The 22,633-nt window shown below is 43.0% G+C and overlaps 1 protein-coding gene across 11 annotated transcripts in view; it reads left to right on the forward strand.

Annotated features, from left to right (window-relative positions):
- The window catches only part of TENM4 (teneurin transmembrane protein 4), an 890,102-nt gene that overhangs the window by 799,152 nt on the left and 68,317 nt on the right, over nucleotides 1–22,633 (forward strand). For all 11 annotated transcript variants that reach the window (XM_069969727.1, XM_069969733.1, XM_069969734.1 and 8 more), the window contains 3 exons: nucleotides 5,579–5,680; nucleotides 6,710–6,904; nucleotides 10,726–10,926. In XM_069969727.1, coding sequence (XP_069825828.1) covers nucleotides 5,579–5,680; nucleotides 6,710–6,904; nucleotides 10,726–10,926 — 498 coding nt within the window. The remainder of the gene's footprint in view (nucleotides 1–5,578; nucleotides 5,681–6,709; nucleotides 6,905–10,725; nucleotides 10,927–22,633) is intronic.

Raw genomic sequence — 22,633 nt, forward strand, 5'->3', positions numbered from 1 at the left:
AATCAACACCAGAGTGTCTGTATATGAATTGATCAAACCATATTGCCCCGTGTACCACCGCGCAGGTCCTCTGGTCCACACGGGTCCCTACGCTAACTCCACACCGTGTCGGTCAGCTGGCCGGGTTCTGGTGTGGTGTTTTTGGGTCTGGTCCTGTGGCATGGGGGTCGCAGGGCCGTCCCATGGCCCCCGTTCCCTGGCTGTGCACGCCTGCGGGGTTGGTGGCCACTGACTGGCACGGTGTGGACTTAGTGTAGGGACCCATGTGTATCAGATACCGGCACGAGGTACATGGGGCAGTATGGCTTGATCAATTCATACACAAAATTCTGATGTGTTTTTTATTTAGCCAAGCGGCACTAGTATCAGCCATAGGTGTGAGGTGCAGCACTCTGTTTCTTCCCTGAACCGCATAACTACTATAATACTGCCTCCTATATACAAGAATATAACTACTATAATACTGCCTCCTATATACAAGAATATAACGACTATAATACTGCCTCCTATATACAAGAATATAACTACTATAATACTGCCCCCTATATACAAGAATATAACTACTATAATACTGCCTCCTATATACAAGAATATAACTACTACGATACTGCTCCTATGGACATGTTAAATTATGTTATCATTATTACCACACATTAAATACTGGAATTCTTGGTAAGTTAACCCGCCAGTGAAGGACACAGTGTTCTATATGGACTGCATATTAAAATGGTGCCAGCATTTCCTCCAGAGACCTTCATAGCGGCTGGCTTTTATTTCTGCAGATAAGAAAATCAAACCTTGGCCTGTTTATACCTATTAGGTAAATGTCCTTTATGCCCAGAATTCCCCGGGGTCAAGGAATCTAAAACAATGATTGACTTCCATTGTGGAAATATCACATTTCCATGTCTGTGCTCAGCTGAAGCCTTTTCTATGGAGACAGGTTATTCCTAATTATTTCATACATCAGAGCTTTAAGGGTATTTCTGTCTAGTGACAAGATGACGGGTTTTGTCGACTGTACCATTCATGTGGAAGGGCTTTGTTTGCAGTAGCTTGGTTGATTCAGTTGAATGCTTATTTTCACCTTGTGCAGAATTACAGCAGGTGGCACCAATTTCATACTCTTCAAACTCTTCACTAAGATGGTAGAGGTGATGGCTAATGATATTGGTAGAGTTGGTGTCCCTTTGAGGGTAGGTAAAACTTAGATGACGTAACCAAAAGGGCTCAAAAATAAAGTTGGCTTACACTGGTCACATGGCCTGGTTCTTGACCTTGACAGCATCCTCAAGACCCTTTTTTGTCTTGGCTATGTGCAATTTACAAGGCACTTTCAATGGTTGACACTGTGTATAGAGAGTGCTGGCAGTTTGTGGCCTTCAAATTGTTCTCCTTGAGAAAGGCTGAAGTAGCTTTCCAATAATACGTTGGATATGACTTGAAATATAACTAGGTATAATGGGACTAGTGGTTCTCTACTTCCACATCATGAAGTCATTGAATGCCAACCATGATTGGCAAGGCCATAGAGTGGCTGCAATTTTCGATTTGGACCTTTACACCTAAAGTTGGTGAATGATGATGATGATGGAGGTATTCCAAGAAGATATGATAATGTATGGTTTTATGTAACATCATTTGATCCCTTCTTATAACCACATATGTTACATATTACTTCCATATTTTCGGATTTGTACCAAATGCCCTAATAGGGGTACTGAGTGGAGTTGCTAGCGCCTTGTTTTTCCTCTGTATTCCATCGGAACATGTCTCAGTTGTCCATCACGAGCCACTTTAAAGAGAAAGTAGTTGTAGTTCTCAAAGAGCCAGATTCACGGCTTAGGTTTCACTGATAATATTTTCCATGTGCGGCGTTCAGCTCTGTTTCGAGTTAGTGCAAACATTAGAATACAGGGAATCAGAGCAGATAAGGATAAAAACTGGTAGAAGCTGAGGGAGCTGTCTGGGCTTTCACCACCTTTGTGCTTTATAACTTCTTCTGCTAAAGCTCCATAACCTATAAAAATTAGCTTGACCATCGTGGATCACAAGTGGTTGTCCATTTTTCATAAACCCTATTAGGACATTTTCAGGTAACATGGTATTATGTTCTTATAGACTGGGAACTTCTACAAGGAAGAGCCACTCCTTTGGTGGACATTAGGTCCATTATATGGACTTAGTGTAAATTGCTTTGACCCATATTAAGCTTCTAGTAGTTAAGGTTAGCATAGGCCAACAGTTACCTCCCCGTCCTTCCCCCATCTTTTTTTTTCATACACAAGAATGTTCGGCATGGCCAAAATGTTCTGTGTTCTCACTAAAGGAGGGGAGGGGTAGGCCGCAGCCAGATTGCTCTGGCCGCAGCTTTCTGTTAAAGAACAAAGGAGTTAAACAGTGATTTTCCATTATGGCCAACCCCTATCTCCACTGAAATAATCTGTCAAAATCTCAAGAGTGCCCCATACACTGATAGTGATACTAATAGTGTATTTCAGCCAAAAGAAGTATGAAGCGGGGGCCTTTAGTCTTTCCACCTTACATCTTTTTTCTTAAAGAGACTCTGTACCCACAATCTGACCCCCCCCCCCCAACCACTTGTACCTTCGGATAGCTGCTTTTAATCCAAGATCTGTCCTGGGGTCCGTTCGGCAAGTGATGCGGTTATTGTCCTATAAAACAACTTTTAAACTTGCAATCCCATGCCCAATAGCCGGGGCTTAGAATATCTGTGCCCTAACTTTGCACCACCCTCCGTCCCTCCTCCCCACCCTCCTGTCTGAACATTGCACAGGTGCCTTAACGATCCAGCCCAGGTTCAGTATTCACACAGCTGATGAATAGGAGACAATCTGCCTGGAGCATTCCTAATAATGAGGAGGGACAGAGAGGTTGTGCCAGCCTAATGCATAGACATTTTAAGCCCCGGCCGTTGGGCACAGGGCTGCAAGTTTAAAAGTTGTTTTTTAGGACAATAACTGCATCACCTGCCGAACGGACCCCAGGACAGATCTTTGATTAAAAGCAGCTATCCAAAGGTACAAGCAGTTTGGGAGGGTCAGATTGTGGGTGCAGAGTCGCTTTAATATGTTGGTTTACAACTAATGTGGTCTTCAGGCGAACAAGTCAGAATACCATGGGGTTACTTATTATATTCTAGGGTGTTTAAGGATTGTCAATAAGGCAAAGGTATCATAACGCAAACTTATTAGAGGGCCCTGAAGATGAGTGTCCTACGCAGGTTGGCATCATCATTATTTCTCATGTGGCCTGAGAACCTATCTAAATTGGGGGGATCGCCCAGGAATTATGGAATAGCATGAGGCAAAGGTAATAAAAGACATGCCTTCCCAAGTAGGGAGAGATGTGGTGGGATGAGCCTAAATTGGGGAAAGTGAAGGCTAGAGATGAGTGAACCGGGTTCGGGTTCGAGTCCATCCAAACTCAAACGTTCGGCATTTGATTAGCGGGGGCTGCTGAACTTGGATAAAGCTCTAAGGTTGTCTAGAAAACATGGATACAGCCAATGACTATATCCATGTTTTCCACATAGCCTTAGGGCTTTATCCAACTTCAGCAGCCACCGCTAATCAAATGCCGAAAGTCGGGTTTGGATGGACTCGAGCATGATCGAGGTTCGCTCATCTCTAGTGAAGGCCCATCATATACATAGTTTTAGGGCCCCTCTCATTTGAAAACCATATATTGGTGTAGACAAATTTTCAATCATTTTGGGTTCCTTGGCTTTTTCGAGGACCCTTGCCCTTCAAATAAATTCATCACCATCAGGAATATTTGAGCTTCTCACGAATCACAAACCTGTTCCACTTTAAAGAGAAAAAAAAACAGAATCTGAGATTTTCCTTGTTGTTTCACCGCCTGATTTCAATTTCAGCGATTTATTTTTTTACAATACACAACCCATCAAAGAGATGTGACAGCTCCAACAACATTTTAGGAATTCATTACATGTGTGTCAGCAGGGCAGATAGGAATATCATGAATGGATATGATGCTGGGGTCAGCGTGGTCAGCTTACCCAATGATCGCAATCACATGTACACACTCCAAAATGCGAGATGGATCAATAAATTAATAGGTGCTGTAACCTCGAAGCCTTTTTTGAAGTGCTTTAATGGAAAACACAAGTTCCTGCCTTTACTTTTTGCTATTTTCCTGACAACTATGCCTGACATCTATTTAACACTGATGGTCTTCTAAATGATAGGCTGCAGAATCTTTTAGGGTTTTTTTTCCCTATTCTCGGGGAATTGCTCTCTTGTTCTGACACAATACTCATAATGAAGCTGCGGCAATGTATTACGCGCTCTCGGGAAATATGTTTTCTTCAAAAAGTAGACACGTTGCCTACAATTGAATGGGCAGCCATTTGAGGAGCAGATGATGTACATGGGCCCCTAGTCCTCGTGACCCCTGGGGTCCTTGTGTCTTATTTGATACAAATGGCACTGTGAGCGGTTGAGTTGGTGGCACAATGACTTATCATGGCAATGGAAAAGTATTGTAATCAGTTACGCATGCTGAGTTATCTCGCTGTACAAGCACCAGATTCTAATGGAATCCTGTTTGTTACACCTATGGAAACATAAGGTCGCAAGTGGTTACCCATTGGGTTAAAGTTTGTTTTGTGCCATAGCCTATAAGCTTCCTACAATGATGCCTACGTTTTTTCATCAGTTTTTTTAATCGTTTTTTGCAATATGGTGGATTTGTGCACATCTGTTTTCATCCGTCTTTCCACTGATTTCAACTATGAAAAAGAGGACCAAAACGCATCGGGTTTTTTTTAACATACACAAAAATGTATGCAACCATCTTTTGTGTATAGTTAAAAAAAAAAAAAAAAAAATCTTTTTTTTTTTTTTTTTTTTTTTTTAAGTAATGGAAGTCAATGGTAAGACAGATCAAAACCGATGCCCACAAATGCATCTGTTTTTTTTTTTCATCTGTTTTCTGCAAAAACGGATAAAAAAAAAATGATTTCAAAAGCATAGTGTGAACCCAGCCTAATTCTATCAATTTGGCTCCCATAGTGCCCAGCTGGCAATCTCTGTCAATGACCCTTTATAATATTGCCTAGTACAGTAGAATGTCTGACACAGTATCTTTTATAAAAGCGGCTAAGGTGGTACCCTTAGAAGTCAAACTTTCCTAAATATGTTCTCTAGTACAATGTTTCCTGACCCCTTATAGAGTGAAAGCTCTAACATAGAGACTCACACAGTGTTCCTGTAATAGAGCTTAACCCAATGCACCTCTAATAGTGCTCCTATAACTCATAACTTATAGGAGCAAGAATTGTACTAGGCACTAGAATAGTAGCTCTAAATTAAGGCCTTTTTATATGAGTACTTTTGTTAGGCTCTATCATGTAGGTACCGTGCTAGTCATCATTATAGCAGTATGCACTGTACTAGGCTCTATTATAGAGGATCTGCCTTGTGGACTAACTCGGGAACCTGCGGTAATTTAACTGTAATACATTACGCCTGTAATGGAGCCTGGTAAACCTTACCCCATATGCTTACTCTTTATGTATTGTTTTCTGTTGCAGAGTCCGTGGATGACTGTCCCAGTAACTGCTATGGAAATGGAGAATGTGTCGCTGGAAATTGCCACTGCTTCCTGGGGTTTCTTGGGCCAGATTGTGGTCGAGGTAAGAAAACAATGTTATGTTAAAGGAAAAAAATTGTTGCACGCAACCTGAGGCTGGGTTCACACTACGTATATTTCAGTCAGTATTGTGGTCCTCATATTGCAACCAGAACCAGGAGTGGATTAAAAACACAGAAAGGATCTGTTCACACAATGTTGTAATTGAGTGGATGGCCGCCATTTAATGGCAAATATTTGCTGTTATTTTAAAACAACGGCTGTTATATTGAAATAATGGCCGTTATTTACTGTTATATGGCGGCCATCCACTCAATTTCACCATTGTGTGTACAGAGCCTTTCTGTGTTTTTAATCCACTCCTGGTTTTGGTTGCAATATGAGGACCACAATACTGACTGAAATATACGTAGTGTGAACCCAGCCTAAAGGTAACCCATGCAGCTGCTATGAGGCTCTTATAAAGGTATGGCCCGTTTACAGATTGATCTTCTCAAACTGTCAAACTGTTCAGGTTTGGCAATGTTCTCAGAACTGGAACGCTCGCCACATGACTCCCCATGGCTGCAGAAGTTAGATGGAGTCCTGGAAAACATAGATACAGCCATGGGAAGTCAAATGTTGAGCGTTTAGGTTCAGAGGACGTTGCCGAACCCGAACAGCTCGGTCTCTCGGCTCATCACTAGTCTTCTCCCCATGTTATGGATGGTTAGGAGTTGTGTGTCTGATAGGGCCACCAGGTCCTCCTGTTATGGGTGGTTTGGAGTTGGGGTACGAGAGAGGACCACAAAGACCTCCCTTTACAACTTGTTTGGAGGATAGTATGAGATAAGGTTAACAGGACCTCCTCTTACGGGTGGTTAGGAGTGGTGTGGGATTGGGTGGTAATAAGCAACCCCTATAATGGTATGGGGCACTAGTGGGAGATCGAAGACTGAAATCGGAGAGTGGAAGGGTAAGAGAGCAGCACAGAGTATTTCAGGAGAGGAATGTACTTAAAGGATTGTAGACACATGGAATAAAAATTCTATACCAGAACACTGTTGTGATAACTTTGTGCCTCCCCCTCCAGCTTCCTGCCCTGTGTTGTGTAGCGGTAATGGACAATACATGAAGGGAAGATGTCTTTGCCACAGCGGCTGGAAAGGTGCTGAATGTGATGTACCCACAAACCAGTGCATCGACGTGACCTGCAGCAACCATGGCACCTGCATTATTGGGACCTGCATCTGTAATCCTGGATACAAAGGAGAGAACTGTGAAGAAGGTAAGCAAAAACAAAAAAATATCTAAAAAAAATTTAAATCCATTTTTGGCACCAGCTCGGCTCTCATTTGCATTCTGTTTTATACATAATTTCTCATGAATTAAATTAGAAAAAAATAAGTCGGGTTGGATTTTTGCTCTTGGCAAAGTTACAATAGAAGCAAGAAGGATTGATAAGAATACACTATAGTAAGGGGGGAGGAGGAGGATGCAGCTGACTGCTGGTCTGGATCCATAACCAGCAAAACATTCCAAGATGGCAAATCCTTTTTAAATCCTATTGTAAACAGAATGAAATTCCTCACAAGTTGTGCTGGGAAGGAGGAGGGTGACCTATTGGAACTGTGCAGACCAGAGTCCATTCTTCAAGTAAAGGTGGTAGTGGAGGCGATCATTGACAAGATTATGCCAGGGTGATGCTTCATTGAGTTCCTGGATCCTCAATATCTACACATTAGTGGAGAACTTGCTATGGGATCTTAGTAACGCAATACAAAGAGAAGTGTCCACCGGACATGGGGGGTTGGGGGAGATGGGAGGGCAGTTGACTTATCTCTTCTTTGTGTCCTTTAGTTGTTGTAGATTTTTAATGCTTACCATAGAAAAGTCTACTTAAACATATAATAATAATAATTAATAATAATATTAATAATATTTTTAATAATATTAGATTAATATGAGGTAGATAGATATGAGGTGGATGGATAGATAGATAGATAGATCAGATAGATAACAGATCAGATAGATGGATATTAGAAAATAAAAAAATCACTCCTCTTCTTAACTCAACAATTGCTTTGGCTTAGAGAAGCTCTTGTCATAAATTATTTAAGCCTTGCAGCACCGTCCAGTTCATCCCTGGCTGGAGAACATAGGATGGATCAGATTTCATTAGCTCAGCTTGATCACAAGTGTTAGGCCAGCACAGCTGGAGTCGATATTTCTCGCACTTCTCACGATGGGTGCCGTTTGGTGATTTGCACTTTTTAAGAATGCAATTTTACTGTAAAAATTAGATTAATTATATGGATTAAGAGGATTTAGGTTGTTAACATGACCATTTGCTGTTTGTCATGAATGTTCACAGCTTTTCCCTAATAGTGGAAGTTGAGACTTATGAGGTTTATATGAACTGGAATACATAGTCACCCCCTGCTGACTTATATACAGTGTATCAGCTAACAGTCTCCCAAAAGTGGTTGACAATTTTTAGGTATTTCAGCAATTCAATTAAAGCTACTTGGCTATATTAATATCATCTATTCCTCTACTGCACTATATAGACAAGAACATACCTAACCGGGTACTGCCCTCTATAGTTGAGGATATAATAAACCCAGTACTGCACCCCAAGAATAACCAAGACGCTCACCCCATATGAACAAGAATATAACTACTATAATACTGCCTCCTATATACTGCTCCTATATACAAGAATATAACTACCTGCGCGGTGGTACACGGGGCAATATGGCTTGATCAATTCATATACAGACACTCTGGTGTTGATTTTTAATATAGGCCTAGCGGCATTAGTATCAGCCATAGATGGGATGTGCAGCCGTTCCATTCTCTCCAGTTCGTATAACTACTATAATACTGCTCCTATATACAAGAATATAACTACTATAATACTGCCCCCTATTTACAAGAATAGAACTACTATAATACTGCTCCTGTATACAAGAATATAACTACTATAATACTGCTCCTATATACAAGAATATAACTACTATAATACTGCTTCCAATATACAAGAATATAACTACTATAATACTGCTTCTATATACAAGAATATAACTACTATAATACTGCTCCTATATACAAGAATATAACTACTATAATACTGCTCCTGTATACAAGAATATAACTACTATAATACTGCCTCCTATATACAAGAATATAACTACTATAATACTGCTCCTATATACAAGAATATAACTACTATAATACTGCTCCTATATACAAGAATATAACTACTATAATACTGCCCTCTATGTGCAAGAATTTACTGTAATTTTGAATCTGAATTAATCGGAGAGTCCCTAATATACAGGATGTGGTTAGAGGTTGTTTTTTTTAATCTCTCTTGTCTTGTATCCAACTTTTCTGAGCCAAGAAGGCCCCTGAGGTGGCATTCACCCCAATATTCACAATGGTCCACTCACTCAGAAAGGATCAAAGCCCAACAAAGAAAGTGTATCTAATCCTGTCCCAGAGCAAGCAGCCAAAAATCCTGGGGAGTGGGGGGTGATAATGGGCATTGTATCAGCCCTCTCATGAAAGGATCTCATTTCAACATGAAAAATGGTCATAGGATTATGATAAATGGGGAGCTGTGACACGTACATTCTCCTCTCATAATCCCGGGTCGGGGAGCTGAGGCAGCAGAATAGCCTTCTCTATGTGACAGAGACCCTTTTAAAAACCTGTCTCTCTTTTCCCATTGACCTTCAGAGTAAGTGATTAATGACGGAGCGCTCTGTGTTTGTCATCTGTTAGAGGCTCCTCTCGCACAGCGCTCATCCCATCTGCTATGGTGTTTTGCAGAACGCTGCCCATCGGCTTCATTCTAGCCTCACATTAATAGGCAGTTTATTACGACTTCCCTGTTTTGTATCTTGTAAAGCGAGAAAATGAAATGTCAACAGAACTAAGTAAAAAAAAAATAGTTAAAAAAAATTATTAAAGGGAACGATTTAAAAAAAAAAATCTTTTAATTGGTGGCCATATCTTATTCTTCATGCCCAGCCGGTTATGCTATGCTATGTCAGCTGATATATGATGTATCTAGAGTCCTCCTTTATCTGCTAGATGTCAAGGGAAAGAATAATTCAGTATGTTAAGTTTATTTCCCATGGGAGATGAGACCCCATATTCTTTTATGATGAGCTCGGGAGGTATTAAGGCATCTGATTCAATGTGAACCTACACCTAGAATACAAGACCTCTAGGATTGCCGTATTATGGTGTTCTACGACTCTAATCTTCAGAATACGGAATTGGGCATGAATCCAAATAGTCAACACTAATCGCTAATAATCCATCCTCGTTCCCCGATGAGGTGACATCTTCACCTTTTTGCTCCAGCTCATTGACCCCATACCAATTTCATCAATGATTCTCAAAGAATGTTCATAGTGTTTTTTAATTTCTCCTCAAAAATACTAGGACCTCCCTAGCCACCCGCCTTGAAACACGTTACCTTTAAGACCACATAATGGAGTAAGGTATGGCACCAGAGGCTTTAATAACACCCTCAAGGTTTCGCTTTCGACGGTTCCCTCCTCAGGTGATCTATACCAAGCCAGGTGAAACTGCCCCAAGGTCTACCAGCTGTGGACCCGGGTCTTATTCAAGTCACAGTTTTATGAAGAATCCCTGGGAGACATTATTTGGTAGAGAATTCCCATGACTTCTCTGAAGTTGAGAGAAGGATGGATCATGATATGGTCAATGAAAAGCTAATGGCCTCAACGAAAGGAACACTTAACAAGATTGAGAAAATCTGGGACTCAGTGAGGCTGTACGCTTCACCAACCCTTCTAATCGGTCAACCGAGCTGCCCTTTTCATGGGTCAACCACCCTTATACTTCAACCATAGGGTCATATGCACCCTCTTAGTAATACTCCCCCCCCCCCCTCCATTCGCTCACTTTTTACCTGATTGACTCATTGGTAACAATCCAATGACTGATAAATATGCCATAGATCTAATGAATATTGGTATATTCCAGATTAAGTTGGATATTTGAAATTTGACAGTGTTTTTTACTGTGTTGAAAATGCTATAAAACCAATGTTTCCTTTATATATTTTAGTGGATTGTATGGACCCCACGTGTTCCGGGCGAGGTGTATGTGTACAAGGCGTGTGTCACTGTGCAGTTGGTTGGGGTGGAACAAGCTGTGAGAATCCTCGTGCTACCTGTTTGGATCAATGTTCTGGCCATGGAACCTTCCAAGCGGAAACTGGTGTCTGTACCTGTGACCCCAACTGGACTGGTCATGACTGCTCAATAGGTAAGCTTGGGAGTTGTCACATTATTACTGGGTATTAGAGTGGGTTCACACTGAGGAATTCTCGCGGATAAATTCCGCGGCATTCCGTCGCCGGTACACGTGCACGGCCGCGCACCTTTCCGCCGGCTCCATAGACCCCATTCTATGGGGAGGCTGATTTCGCATTCCGGTGAAGGGATTGACGTGTCAATTCTTTTAGCGGAATACGGATCAGCCGGCCCATAAAATGGTGTCTATGGAGCCGGTGGAAAGGTGCGCGGCCGTGCGCGTGTACCGGCGTCAGAATTCTGCTGAATTTATCTGCGAGAATTTCTCAGTGTGAACCAACCCTATATTGAAGACGTGAGAGCATTTCCTGTTCTTTTCTAATATGCAATATATTTATAGCGGTAGAAGCTCCAATCTGTCATAACCATGGAGCTATAGGATAAAATTCTGTTTGCTTACAGACTTAAAGGGGCTATCCAGGATTAGAAAAAGCACACCTACTATCATGCACAACCCCTGTCCTCAGGTTGTGTGTGGTATTACATCTCTTTTCTATTCACTTCAATGGAACTGAGCTGCAAGTGGCGCTCTTTCTGGAAGAGAACAGCCATGTTTTTCTACGTCTGGATGACTCCTTACAAGCATACTGGGGTAGAATTACTATTGCTACTCATTTCCATAAAAAAAATGGCTTATATGATTTTCCCCACGTTTGTTATACGCCTTAGTCACTTCGCTTGACAATGGTGTCGCTTAGCTAGCAAGGGTTGGGTTTGAATGTGACACAATGAATGCTGCCTCTAGTGGTGGCTTCAGGAACTTTACAGCTCTGGACAGTTTCTGACAAAGGTGGCAGCAGAGAGCGCTGTGTCAGACTGGAACAAATATAACACTTTCTGTAGGGCATTTACGAGCTGAAAAAACTATAGACTTGACATTTTTAAATGGAAGTAATTTACAAATCTGTATAACTTTCTAGCACCAGTTGATTTGGGTTTTTTTGGGTACTCCTTTAAAAGTAGAGTAATCACCTTCAGAAGAAAGGAAAAAAAAATTTTTGAGGAGGGGGGGCTATACCAGTCCACCTGCTTACTAAGGGTGGGTTCACATTACGGAATCCCCGCTGATAAATTCCATCAAATTTCGTCGCTAGTATGCGCTCACGGCTGCACGCCTCTCCGTCCATGCCGTAGACACTATTCTATGCATGGGCAGATGCCGCGTTCCGCCAAAAGAATTGACATGTCAATTCTTTCGGAGGATAGCGGAATCGGCCCGCCCATAGAATGGTGTCTATATAGCCGGAAGAAAGGCGCGCAACTGTGATTGCGTACTAGCAACGGAATCCGCTGGAACTTATCCGCGCTTATTCCATAATTTGCACCCACCCTAAGACTTATCATAATTTTGCTCTTACATGACCTGGCACTGTATACCAGACAGCCGGCCGGTCCAGCTTGCACAAGAAAAAAAAACACTAGGCCGGTTTAGCTCTTCTAAAATTTTTGTGCACTTTCTTTTCCCCTGTAATGCCCCCTGCAAGCTTCCAGGCGCATGCTGGGATTTGTAGTGCTATAACATCTGCCTGTTTGCAGTTCTTTTTACGCCTTGATGTTTACACTGCCGCGTTCCACACCGTTCGCAGGCTTGTTGCAATCATTAGCATCCTGACAGCTGTTTTCCTTGCTGACCCAGAAGCCTCCATTTACCGTACCGTCATCTAAGCACAATCTTTCCAGTTGACTAAACAGATTTTAAATATGATACTGCCTTTTATATAACCGATGATGGATAAACTCCAACCGCTAGCAGCATGCATGTGCTGGCATTCCCACTGTGTGTCTAATGTATCTTTCTAGACATTGTCATATCTCATTGATCAACCCACACTTGTGATGAAGCAGAGGACCTCCCTGGGGCTTAGAGGTCTCCAAGCTTTGCAAATGAAATCTCATGTTAAATTCATGTGATGCCAACGGACACGGCCACACAGGCGCACACGCCATCTCCGGGTGATATTCACACCTCTTCTTGCTATAAAGCCTTCATTTAGAGGGTGTGAAGCTCTCCAGAGGAGGCGTCATGTCCTCCAGGAGAGATAAGAGGGCTCGTGCTTAATATTCAGGATGAAGAAATATAGGCCACCATGGGAAGGTCACAAGCCTGTTCTGTCTCAAAGGTTTCCGTGATAAGACGGAGACATGATGAAGAGAAAACTAAAGTTTATGCTGCATACATTACTGTGCAATAGTATTAGACTTGCATTACTATGTGCAGCCATTCTGAAGATATAGTGATTTATTCACTGTACATAAGGCAGTACAGCATCACTCCTTCCACCCACAAGACTCTGATACATTGTATACAGACAAAGACGATGGTCGATCAACCTCTATCTCTATCTATCTCCGGAATAGCTGCACAGAGGCATTGTGGGTTAATAACTAATGTTTCTGCTAGTCTACAGTGGTTATGGGTTAAGACCTAATATCCCTAAAGGTCTAGGGTGATTCTAGACTAATATCTCTGGAGCACTAGGGTGGTTATGCATTCATTTTTTATGTCCCTGGAGCACTAATCTGGTTATGGGTTAATCCCTAATATTCCAGGATGTCTAGGACAGTTATAGGTTCATGTTTAATATCCCTGGAGCAATAAGGTGGTTGGGGGTTAATATGTAATGTTCCTGGATGTCTAGTTTAGTTATTGATTATTATCTTATATCCTTAGACATCTGGGGTGGTTATGTGATAATATCTTCTGTCCCTGGACATCTAGGGTGGTTATTGCATAATATGTAATATTCCTGGATGTCTAGGTTATTTATAGGTTATTATCTTATATACTTAGACATCAAAGGTGATTATTGGATATTATGTAATATTCCTGGTTGTCTAGGTTAGTTTTATGTTAATATCATATATCCCTGGACATCTAGGGTGGTTATGGTTTATATGTAATATTTCTGGTTGTCTAGGTTAGTTACAGGTTAATATCTTATATCTCCGGACATCAAGGGTGGTAATGGCATAATATGTAATATTCCTGGTTGTCTAGGTTAGTTATAAGTTAATATCTTATATCCCTGGACATCTAGGATGGTTATGGAATATGTAATATTCCTGGCTGTCTAGGTTAGTTATAGGTTAATATCTTATATCCTTGGTGAATCTAGGGTGGTCATGGGTAATCTAATATCACCGGAAGGCTAGGGTAATCTAGTACTTAACAATTACTGATATAGTATTATATAGATGATTATTCGGCATAGGACTAGTTAGTGGTAAGGGTCTACTGGAGGTGGTTTTCTGCAGGAAGTAAGTTACATCATAGTTATGGTTATAAAATTATTTCTAGCTGCAGCTGAGAACTGAGAGTCCATCTTACATCTTTACAGAACATATACCTGTCCATTTTATAATGGTAAAATCAGTAAGGATAAGGTATATTTATATCTCACTTACACTCAAGAACTCCATTAAATTTTCTTCCCAGGACAAAATGGCCGCCTCCATGCTGCTTAAACACAGGAACACTTGACATTTCACACCAGTTTATTATGTTGTATGTCACGTTTGGTTTCTTAGTGGCTGCGCTTCCACTAATGGTCTATAAGCTGACGGCTAATTCACATCTAAAAAAAAAATACTACCAGATGGTCGGTAACATCAGCTTACAGGGCATGAGGTACAGGACAAATGGGTTGTGTAAAGCCTACACAGCGAAAGTCCCATCTGTGTGCCCATACCCCCGTCCTGTAGATCAGAATTCACATTGTGCTGTACAAAACAGAGGCACTTTCTGATGTTGGTCAAAATTCACGTGAATCATAATAGAATTTATTTCCCTATTAAGGTTGGAGAATTTCCCATAGGGACCCTGTGTGACCTGTAGTTAGTCGAATTACACTAAAAATATTTTGTATTTAGATTGGGCCAAAACTTTTGCCTGACTTTATACTATTAAATATATTACCATCATCCAGGAGCCTATGACCAAGGAATGTCTTCTATACAATGGAATTTTTGGTTTGCCTGAATTTTTATCCACAGTGAGAAGACCTTACAAAATAGCATTAAAATGGGATCTTCTATGGGCTCAATGAATATGGATACATAATGTATAGTGGTCATACGAAATCTGGTCTTTGGGAGAGGTTTCTGTTTGATATACTTATACCAGGGCAGTTTCTAGGCTATATTGGCAACAGGGCGAATCCTGATAAAAGCGCCCCCCCCCCCCCCCCCTTTCCTGGACCTTACTCAGTTCAGCGCAGGGAAAGGAACGGGGGCTTTTATCAAGATTCGGGTCCCTAGGAAGAAGCAGTGTGTACACACTGCACTGTCGGTTCCGTGTGACAGGAGCCGACAGTGCTCTAACTGCTCAGCCCTGGCTTGATTTTTTTAAATTAAGGTCCTCTCCTTTTGGTCCCTGATGCCTCCTGCCGTAACCCCTCAACCTGCGTGGCACAGATTGAGAAACCTTGCTGGTCTAGAGTAGGCCTGTATTTAGAGTTCATGTTAGGCTCCTTGCATGCTGAGACATCTGTATCTGTGACAAATCCCATGTGTTTTCAGTCGAACTAAAACTCTGAGAACCCCCTACATTTATACAGCTCTCAGGGTATGCTGGGAGTTGTAGTTTCTTAGCGGACAACCCTTCAACAAATCACTGTGTACAGAGGCTCCCGGTAGCGGCAATCTGTGGGTGACAACCATCAGCCCTGAAGGTAGAGCAATAAATCTGTCTACACTGTACTACAACTCCCAGCATATCCTGAGGGCTGCAGACTGTCAGCATATGCTGGGAGTTGTAGTGCCTGCAGCTGTTGTAGATGGATCCTAGGTGCATTATACACTGGATGCTTTGTGGCATATAAGAATACATAGATCTGTGGGGGCTCAGTGTAAGGAAGTGACCCCAGAACATCACTAATATGGTAGTGGTAGATGTTTTTGTTCTATCCCCTATTAGTGCTGTTCTGGGGTCACTTCCCTGCACTGAGCCCCCACAGATCTATGTATTCTTATATGCCACAAAGCATCCAGTGTATAGGACCCAACTACAAGAGCTGCAGGCACTACAACTCCCAGCATGTACTGATAGTCTGCAGCCCTTAGGATATGCTGGGAGTTGTAGTGCTGGAAGCTGTTGCTAGCTAGTTTGTTGGCAGCTAGTTTAAAAGTTTGCGCTAGTGTACTCTAGTGATCGCGGGGCTGTGTCAGTACACTACCGCAAACAATACACTGACCCATTTAGACACCAATGGTACACAGGCTCTGCAAACTACAGAAGTGATTACAGTGCAGTTACTAAAGACTCACAGGTGACGTCTTCTCACTCACTCTTTGCTTTACTCTCCATCTGGCGCAGCCATCATGAAGACTTCTCCGACCACAACTCATTTGCAGAGGGGCAGCTGGGGGTGACTGGGGGAGCAACTGGGGTGACAGGGGACAGGGGAGCACCTGGGGGTGACAGTGGGAGGGGGAGTAGCTATGGATGCAGGGAAAGGGGGAGCAGCTGGGGGGCAGGGACAAGGGGAGAAGCTAGGGGAGCAGGGGAAACAGCTGGGGGAGGGGGAGCAGCTAGGGGGCAGGGACAGGGGGAGCAGCTAGGGTGACAAGGGGAGCAGATGGGGTGAAAGCGGGAGGGGGAGAAGCTATGGGTGCAGGGAAAGGGGGAGCAGCTAGGGGGCAGGGACAAGGGGAGCCGCTAGGGGGGCAGGGGAAGCAGCTGGGGTGACTAGGGGAGGGGGAGCAGCTAGGGGGCAGGGACAGGGGGAGCAGCTGGGGTTAGAAGTGGAGCAGATGGGGTGACAGCGGGAGGGGCAGAAGCTATGGGAGCAGCTAGGGGGGCAGTGGGAGCAGCTGGGGTGACAGGGGGAGGGCGAGAAGCTGGAGTGACAGGGACAGGGTGGGTAGCTGGGGTTACAGAGACAGGGTGCGCAGCTGGGGTGACAGGGACAGGGCGAGAAGCTGGGGTGACAGGGACAGGGTGCGCAGCTACGGTGAGAGGGGGAGAAGCTGGGGGGAGCAAGGGGAGCAGCCAGAGGGCAGGGAGAGGAGAGGGAGCGGCCGGGGGGCAGGGAGAGCAGATGGGCAGGGGGAGCAGCTAAGTTGGTAGTGGGGGCCGCTGGGAAGGCAGGGGGGAAGATGGGGGCAGCTGGGGTGGCGGGGGGAAGATGGGGGCAGCTGGGGTGACAGGCAGGGGTGCAGCTAAGGTGGCCGGGGGAGAAGATGGGGGCAGCTGGGGTGACAGGCAGGGGGGGGGGCAGCTAAGGTGGCAGGGGGAGAAGATGGGGGCAGCTGGGGTGACAGGCGGGGGGCAGCTAAGGTGGCAGGGGGAGAAGATGGGGGCAGCTGGGGTGACATGCAGGGGGGGCAGCTAAGGTGGCAGGGGGAGAAGATGGGGGCAGCTGGGGTGACATGCAGGGGGGGCAGCTAAGGTGGCAGGGGGAGAAGATGGGGGCAGCTGGGGTAACATGCAGGGGGGGCAGCTAAGGTGGCAGGGGGAGAAGATGGGGGCAGCTGGGGTGACAGGTGGGGGGGCAGCTAAGGTGGCAGGGGGAGTATAGGGAGCAGAAGGGGGCAGTCTGCGGGCAGGGGGAGGGGGCAGGCTGAGCAACAGGGGGGCAGGAGGAGCAGTGGGGGGGGGCAGGGGGAGCAGCCCGGGGCGCCTTTCTGATGCTGTTACAAGGCGGGGGTGAGCTGCTTCCGGCACAGACAGCCTCTGTCAGACAACCTGGAAGCTCACAGCTGCAGCCCCGCGGTCCCAGCACAAATGACGTCATCGAGCAGGAGAGAGGTTCGGGGCTGCAGCTGTGAGCTTCCGGCTTGTCTGACAGAGGCTGTCTGTGCCGGAAGCTCACCTCGGCGGACCCATCGCGCCCCCACACCAGCACCACCACCCCCCCGCCCCCCCCCCTCCCGGGGGGCGCACGATAGCGGCGGGCGAAGCGGTGCAGGAGGCCCTACTGATTTAGTGAGTACAGGGGGCTGGGCGCTGTCGGAGGCCGCCGGGCGCGCCCTAGCTGTTGGCGCCCCGTGCGGTGGCCCGGCCCACCCGGCCCTAGAAATGGCCCTGACTCATACTAAACAATTTTTGCGATATCAGCTGTAAAAAGTTTTGCCCAGCAGCTGGTTCCACCCTGATCTCCCACCAGATGACAGTTTTTTGGCAGAAATCAATAGTACAAACGATTTTAAGAAACTCCGTAATAGGTTTTATTAGGCAAAAAGGCCTCTTTCTGTACTCTGAAAGCTGTTTTCAATCCTCCCCTCTCACTACTTATATGGGCATTATCGGGAAAAGATGTCTTCATTACAGAGAAGCAAAGTGAAGACGGAGTCCATTATAACCTATGGGGCCGAGGGGGATGAGTGAACAGGAAATGCAGAGAAGCAGCCCAGCAGTTTGGAGACTGTCTGCGCACAAAAAATGCTGGATTCACAAGTCCGAAAGGTCAGTGAGATCTGGCAGGGATCTGAGATCCTAGTTAAAGATGATTTCAGGATGTAGTGTTTTTCAGGACAACTTTTTATTCTTTCAGTACTCACTCATCCCCCTTGACCTCTCCCCCCCTCTATAGAGCATAATAGACACAGAATCCATAATAGACACAGAATGACCGTTACGTCCTGGGTCATCTAGAGGTTAATGAGGTACCCTTAGGGGGAAAAAAATATTTAAATCAGCTGGTATCAGATTTGTTATTCAGATTTGTAAATTGGTTCCATTTAAAATCTCAAGTCTTCCAGTACTGCTGTATGTCCTGCAGAAAGTGGTGTATTATTTTTAGTCTAACACAGTGGTCTTTGCTGCCACCTCTGTCCATGTCAGGAACTGTCCACAGCAGGAGAGGTTTTCTCTGGGGATTTGCTACTGCTCTGGACAGTTCCTGACATGGGCATAGGTGGCAGCAGAGAGCACTGTGTCAGACTAGGAAGAAACATCACTGCCTGCAGGACATACAGCAGCTGATAAGTACTGGAAGACTTGACATTTTTTAATAGAAGTAATTTACAAACCTGTATAACTTTCTGCCACCAAAAACGTAGTTTTTCTCTGGAGTACCCCTTTAGAGGTCCAGATTTTGGAACAACAAGGAGCTAAATCTATAACACCAATTCACTCCTAATGGTGTCTAGCAATCCCCTAGTACGTCTTGTGTATTGGTCTAGAACCCACTATATTTAGGCTATTGATGGGACTGCAGCACAGCGGAGTGTCCTTAGAAACTCTGTCCGAATGGGCTCATTACAAAAAGTGCCTAATTCTGCCTAAAAAGTAGGGCAATCGCAATGCAGATCATCTGTGTAACAAACCACCTCAGACACGTGGCCTAAAGGATAGAAGATGAGCACCACAAGTAAAGCGCCCGCTCTTTGGCCTTCTGGCAGGCTTGGCCCCTCGTGGGACTTTTTGATTTTGTATTTTTAGCTTTTTCCTTAATCTTCTACAGTTTCAGGGGTTTTCAGAGCCTTGTCAGGGGTCAACTGTGCAATCTGTGACTTTAATGGGAAAAACGAGGCCTCCTCCTGGATCCTTGTAAAAAGCTGAAAATCTTTTTCACGGGCTGAACTTCCTCCTCGCTGTATTGGCCCCTTGTGGTAACTGCCAAAGGACAAGTGCTTTTTTCAGATCTTGATATGGAAGAAGGTCAAAAGCCAATCGCAGCCCTTGGCAACGAGTCTCCTTCACAGGAGCCATTCTTTCACATGTGTACGCTTGGACATCTATTCACAGGGAATTTTTTTTTTTTTCTTATTTGTAGCGCTCAATAAGCATTGTCTTATCGATTTAGGAAGACAAGAAGACAGAGCGGGGATTACAGTTTATTAAATACATGGATGTGCTTTTGAAACATGGAGGGAGAGTAAATAGTTCCGTCTCACTCTATGAAGCGGTACAGATAACTGATGAAATATTGAATATTTGCCATGTGCTTAGCAGTATATCAGCCTTAGAAGTTGCTTATGGATTCATCTTTCTAAATTACATCCTTGTTGTATGCTGGACTAGAAGAATATAACTACTGTAATAATGTCTTTTGTGTACAACAATATAGCTACTATATAGTTCTTTTTCCTATGTAATAATATAACTACTATAATAGTGCCCCCTATCTATAAGAATATAACTACTATAATAGTGCTTCTATATACAAGAATATAACTACTATAATACTGCTGATCTGCACAAGAATATAACTACTATAATACTGCCCCTATATACAAGAATATAACTACTATAATACTGCCTCCTATATACAAGAATATAACTACTATAATACTGCTCCTATGTACAAGAATATAACTACTATAATACTGCCTCCTATATACAAGAATATAACTACTATAATACTGCTCCTATATACAAGACTATAACTACTATAATACTACTCCTATATACAAGAATATAACTACTATAATACTGCTTCTATATACAGGAATATAACTACTATAATACTACCTCCTATATACAGGAATATAACTACTATAATACTGCTGCTATGTACAAGAATATAACTACTATAGTACTGCTCCTATATAAAAGAATATAACTACTATAATACTGCTCCTATACACAGGAAAATAACTACTATAATACTGCTGCTATGTACAAGAATATAACTACTATAATACTGCCCCTATATACAGGAATATAACTACTATAATACTGCTCCTATGTACAAGAATATAACTACTATAATACTGCCCCTATATACAGGAATATAACTACTATAATACTGCTCCTATATACAAGAATATAACTACTATAATATTTCTCCTATATACAGGAATATAACTACTTTAATACTGCTCCTATATACAAGGATATAACTACTATAATACTGCTCCTATATACAAGAATATACCTACTATAATACTGCTCCTATATACAAGAATATAATTGCTATAATACTGCTCCTATATACAAGAATATAACTGCTATAATACTGCCCCCTTTATACAAGGATATAACTACTATAATACTGCTCCAATATACAAAAATATAACTACTATAATACTTCTCCTATATACAGGAATATAACTACTATAATACTGCTCCTATATACAAGGATATAACTACTACAATACTGCCTCCTATATATACAGAATATAACTACTATGATACTGCTCCTATATACAAGGATATAACTACTATAATACTGCTCCTATATACAAGAATATACCTACTATAATACTGCTCCTATATACAAGAATATAACTGCTATAATACTGCCCCCTATATACAAGGATATAACTACTATAATACTGCTCCAATATACAAGAATATAACTACTATAATACACGAACTGGAGAGAATGGAACCGCTGCACATCCCATCTATGGCTTATACTAATGCCGCTAGGCCTATATTAAAAATCAACACCAGAGTGTCTGTATATGAATTGATCAAGCCATATTGCCCCGTGTACCACCGCGCAGGTCTACTATAATACTGCCCACTTTTGTACAGTGGGGTTTTCGTACCGTTGTCGTTTTCGTACCAGTTGTCATGGTAACAGTGATGCCATTTACAAGGATAAAACGGGTTAAACAAACTATATTTGGCAAAGTTTTGCTCTTAAGAACTTATTGTGTGTTATCTCATTATCTCTGCCGGTCCCTATAGACGCTTTGTAAACTAATCAGGTCAGCACTAATAAGGCAGAATTGAATTGCCTCAGAACGAAACTCGCTTTACTAATTGATATAAAGTCTCAAGTTCAGTTTAAATGCAATTTGCGTTTTTTTGTTCGAAGTTGGGCCAATTTTAAACAAACTCTTCGAATTATCTCTAAATGTCACCGGCGTCTTGGCAAGTACAAGGAGTTATCCTTCTTCTTTTTCTTGATGGAATGATTGGACCATACTATTTAATCGAAGCTCTTGAGAAGGCAGGATCTGAATTTTCAATGATTTAAAAAAAAACAAAAAAAGAACACACACACATTTTTTAGGTTTCCATGTCTATCCACAAGATTAGAGAAATATTGTGAATAGGTGATGGTGTGTAATGTGATCTTCACTACATGCTTTATGGTGCTGATAGATTTTCTGAATATAGTCAACAGTCGCTAATGACATTTGGTGAAGGTTTTTATAGACTTCCTAGTACCCCCTGTGACTGCATAGTTCTGATATCCTGACGCACTTGGTTACAACCCACTAAAATGGACTTTGCATGCTCAGTGCAACTGTAATCTCTACAAAGCATGCAAGGGCACTCACCGATCCGTACTTGTACTTTATTGTTCCATCTTGTTAAAACATGGGTTTGCAGCCTGCGAGGACGCCAAACACCTTCAGCATGACAGCTGTTTCGCGTTTACACGCTTCGTCTGATGAAGCGTGTAAACGCGAAACAGCTGTCATGCTGAAGATGTTTGGCGTCCTCGCCGGCTGCAAACCCATGTTTTAACAAGTTGGAACAATAAAGTACAAGTACGGATCGATGAGTGCCCTTGCATTTTTCTATGTGACGATTTAGAGACTGTATACCTTCATCTTCAGCAAGAGAGCACCACACATAATGGGAATACTCCACCCATCCAGCATTTAGTCCTAACTACATGGCAGTAGTGCCGGTGTCTGTACCTTTCCATAAGACTGTAATCTCTACAAAGTACTGGCAGTTGGTCTCTACTGAGCCTACACACAAAGGGAATTGCGCCTGGCAACAGCAGGGTCACAGTTCAATGAGGAAACCA

This window comes from Dendropsophus ebraccatus, chromosome 5 (genome assembly GCF_027789765.1).
Source record: "Dendropsophus ebraccatus isolate aDenEbr1 chromosome 5, aDenEbr1.pat, whole genome shotgun sequence".
In the NCBI taxonomy this organism is placed as follows: Eukaryota; Metazoa; Chordata; class Amphibia; order Anura; family Hylidae; genus Dendropsophus; species Dendropsophus ebraccatus.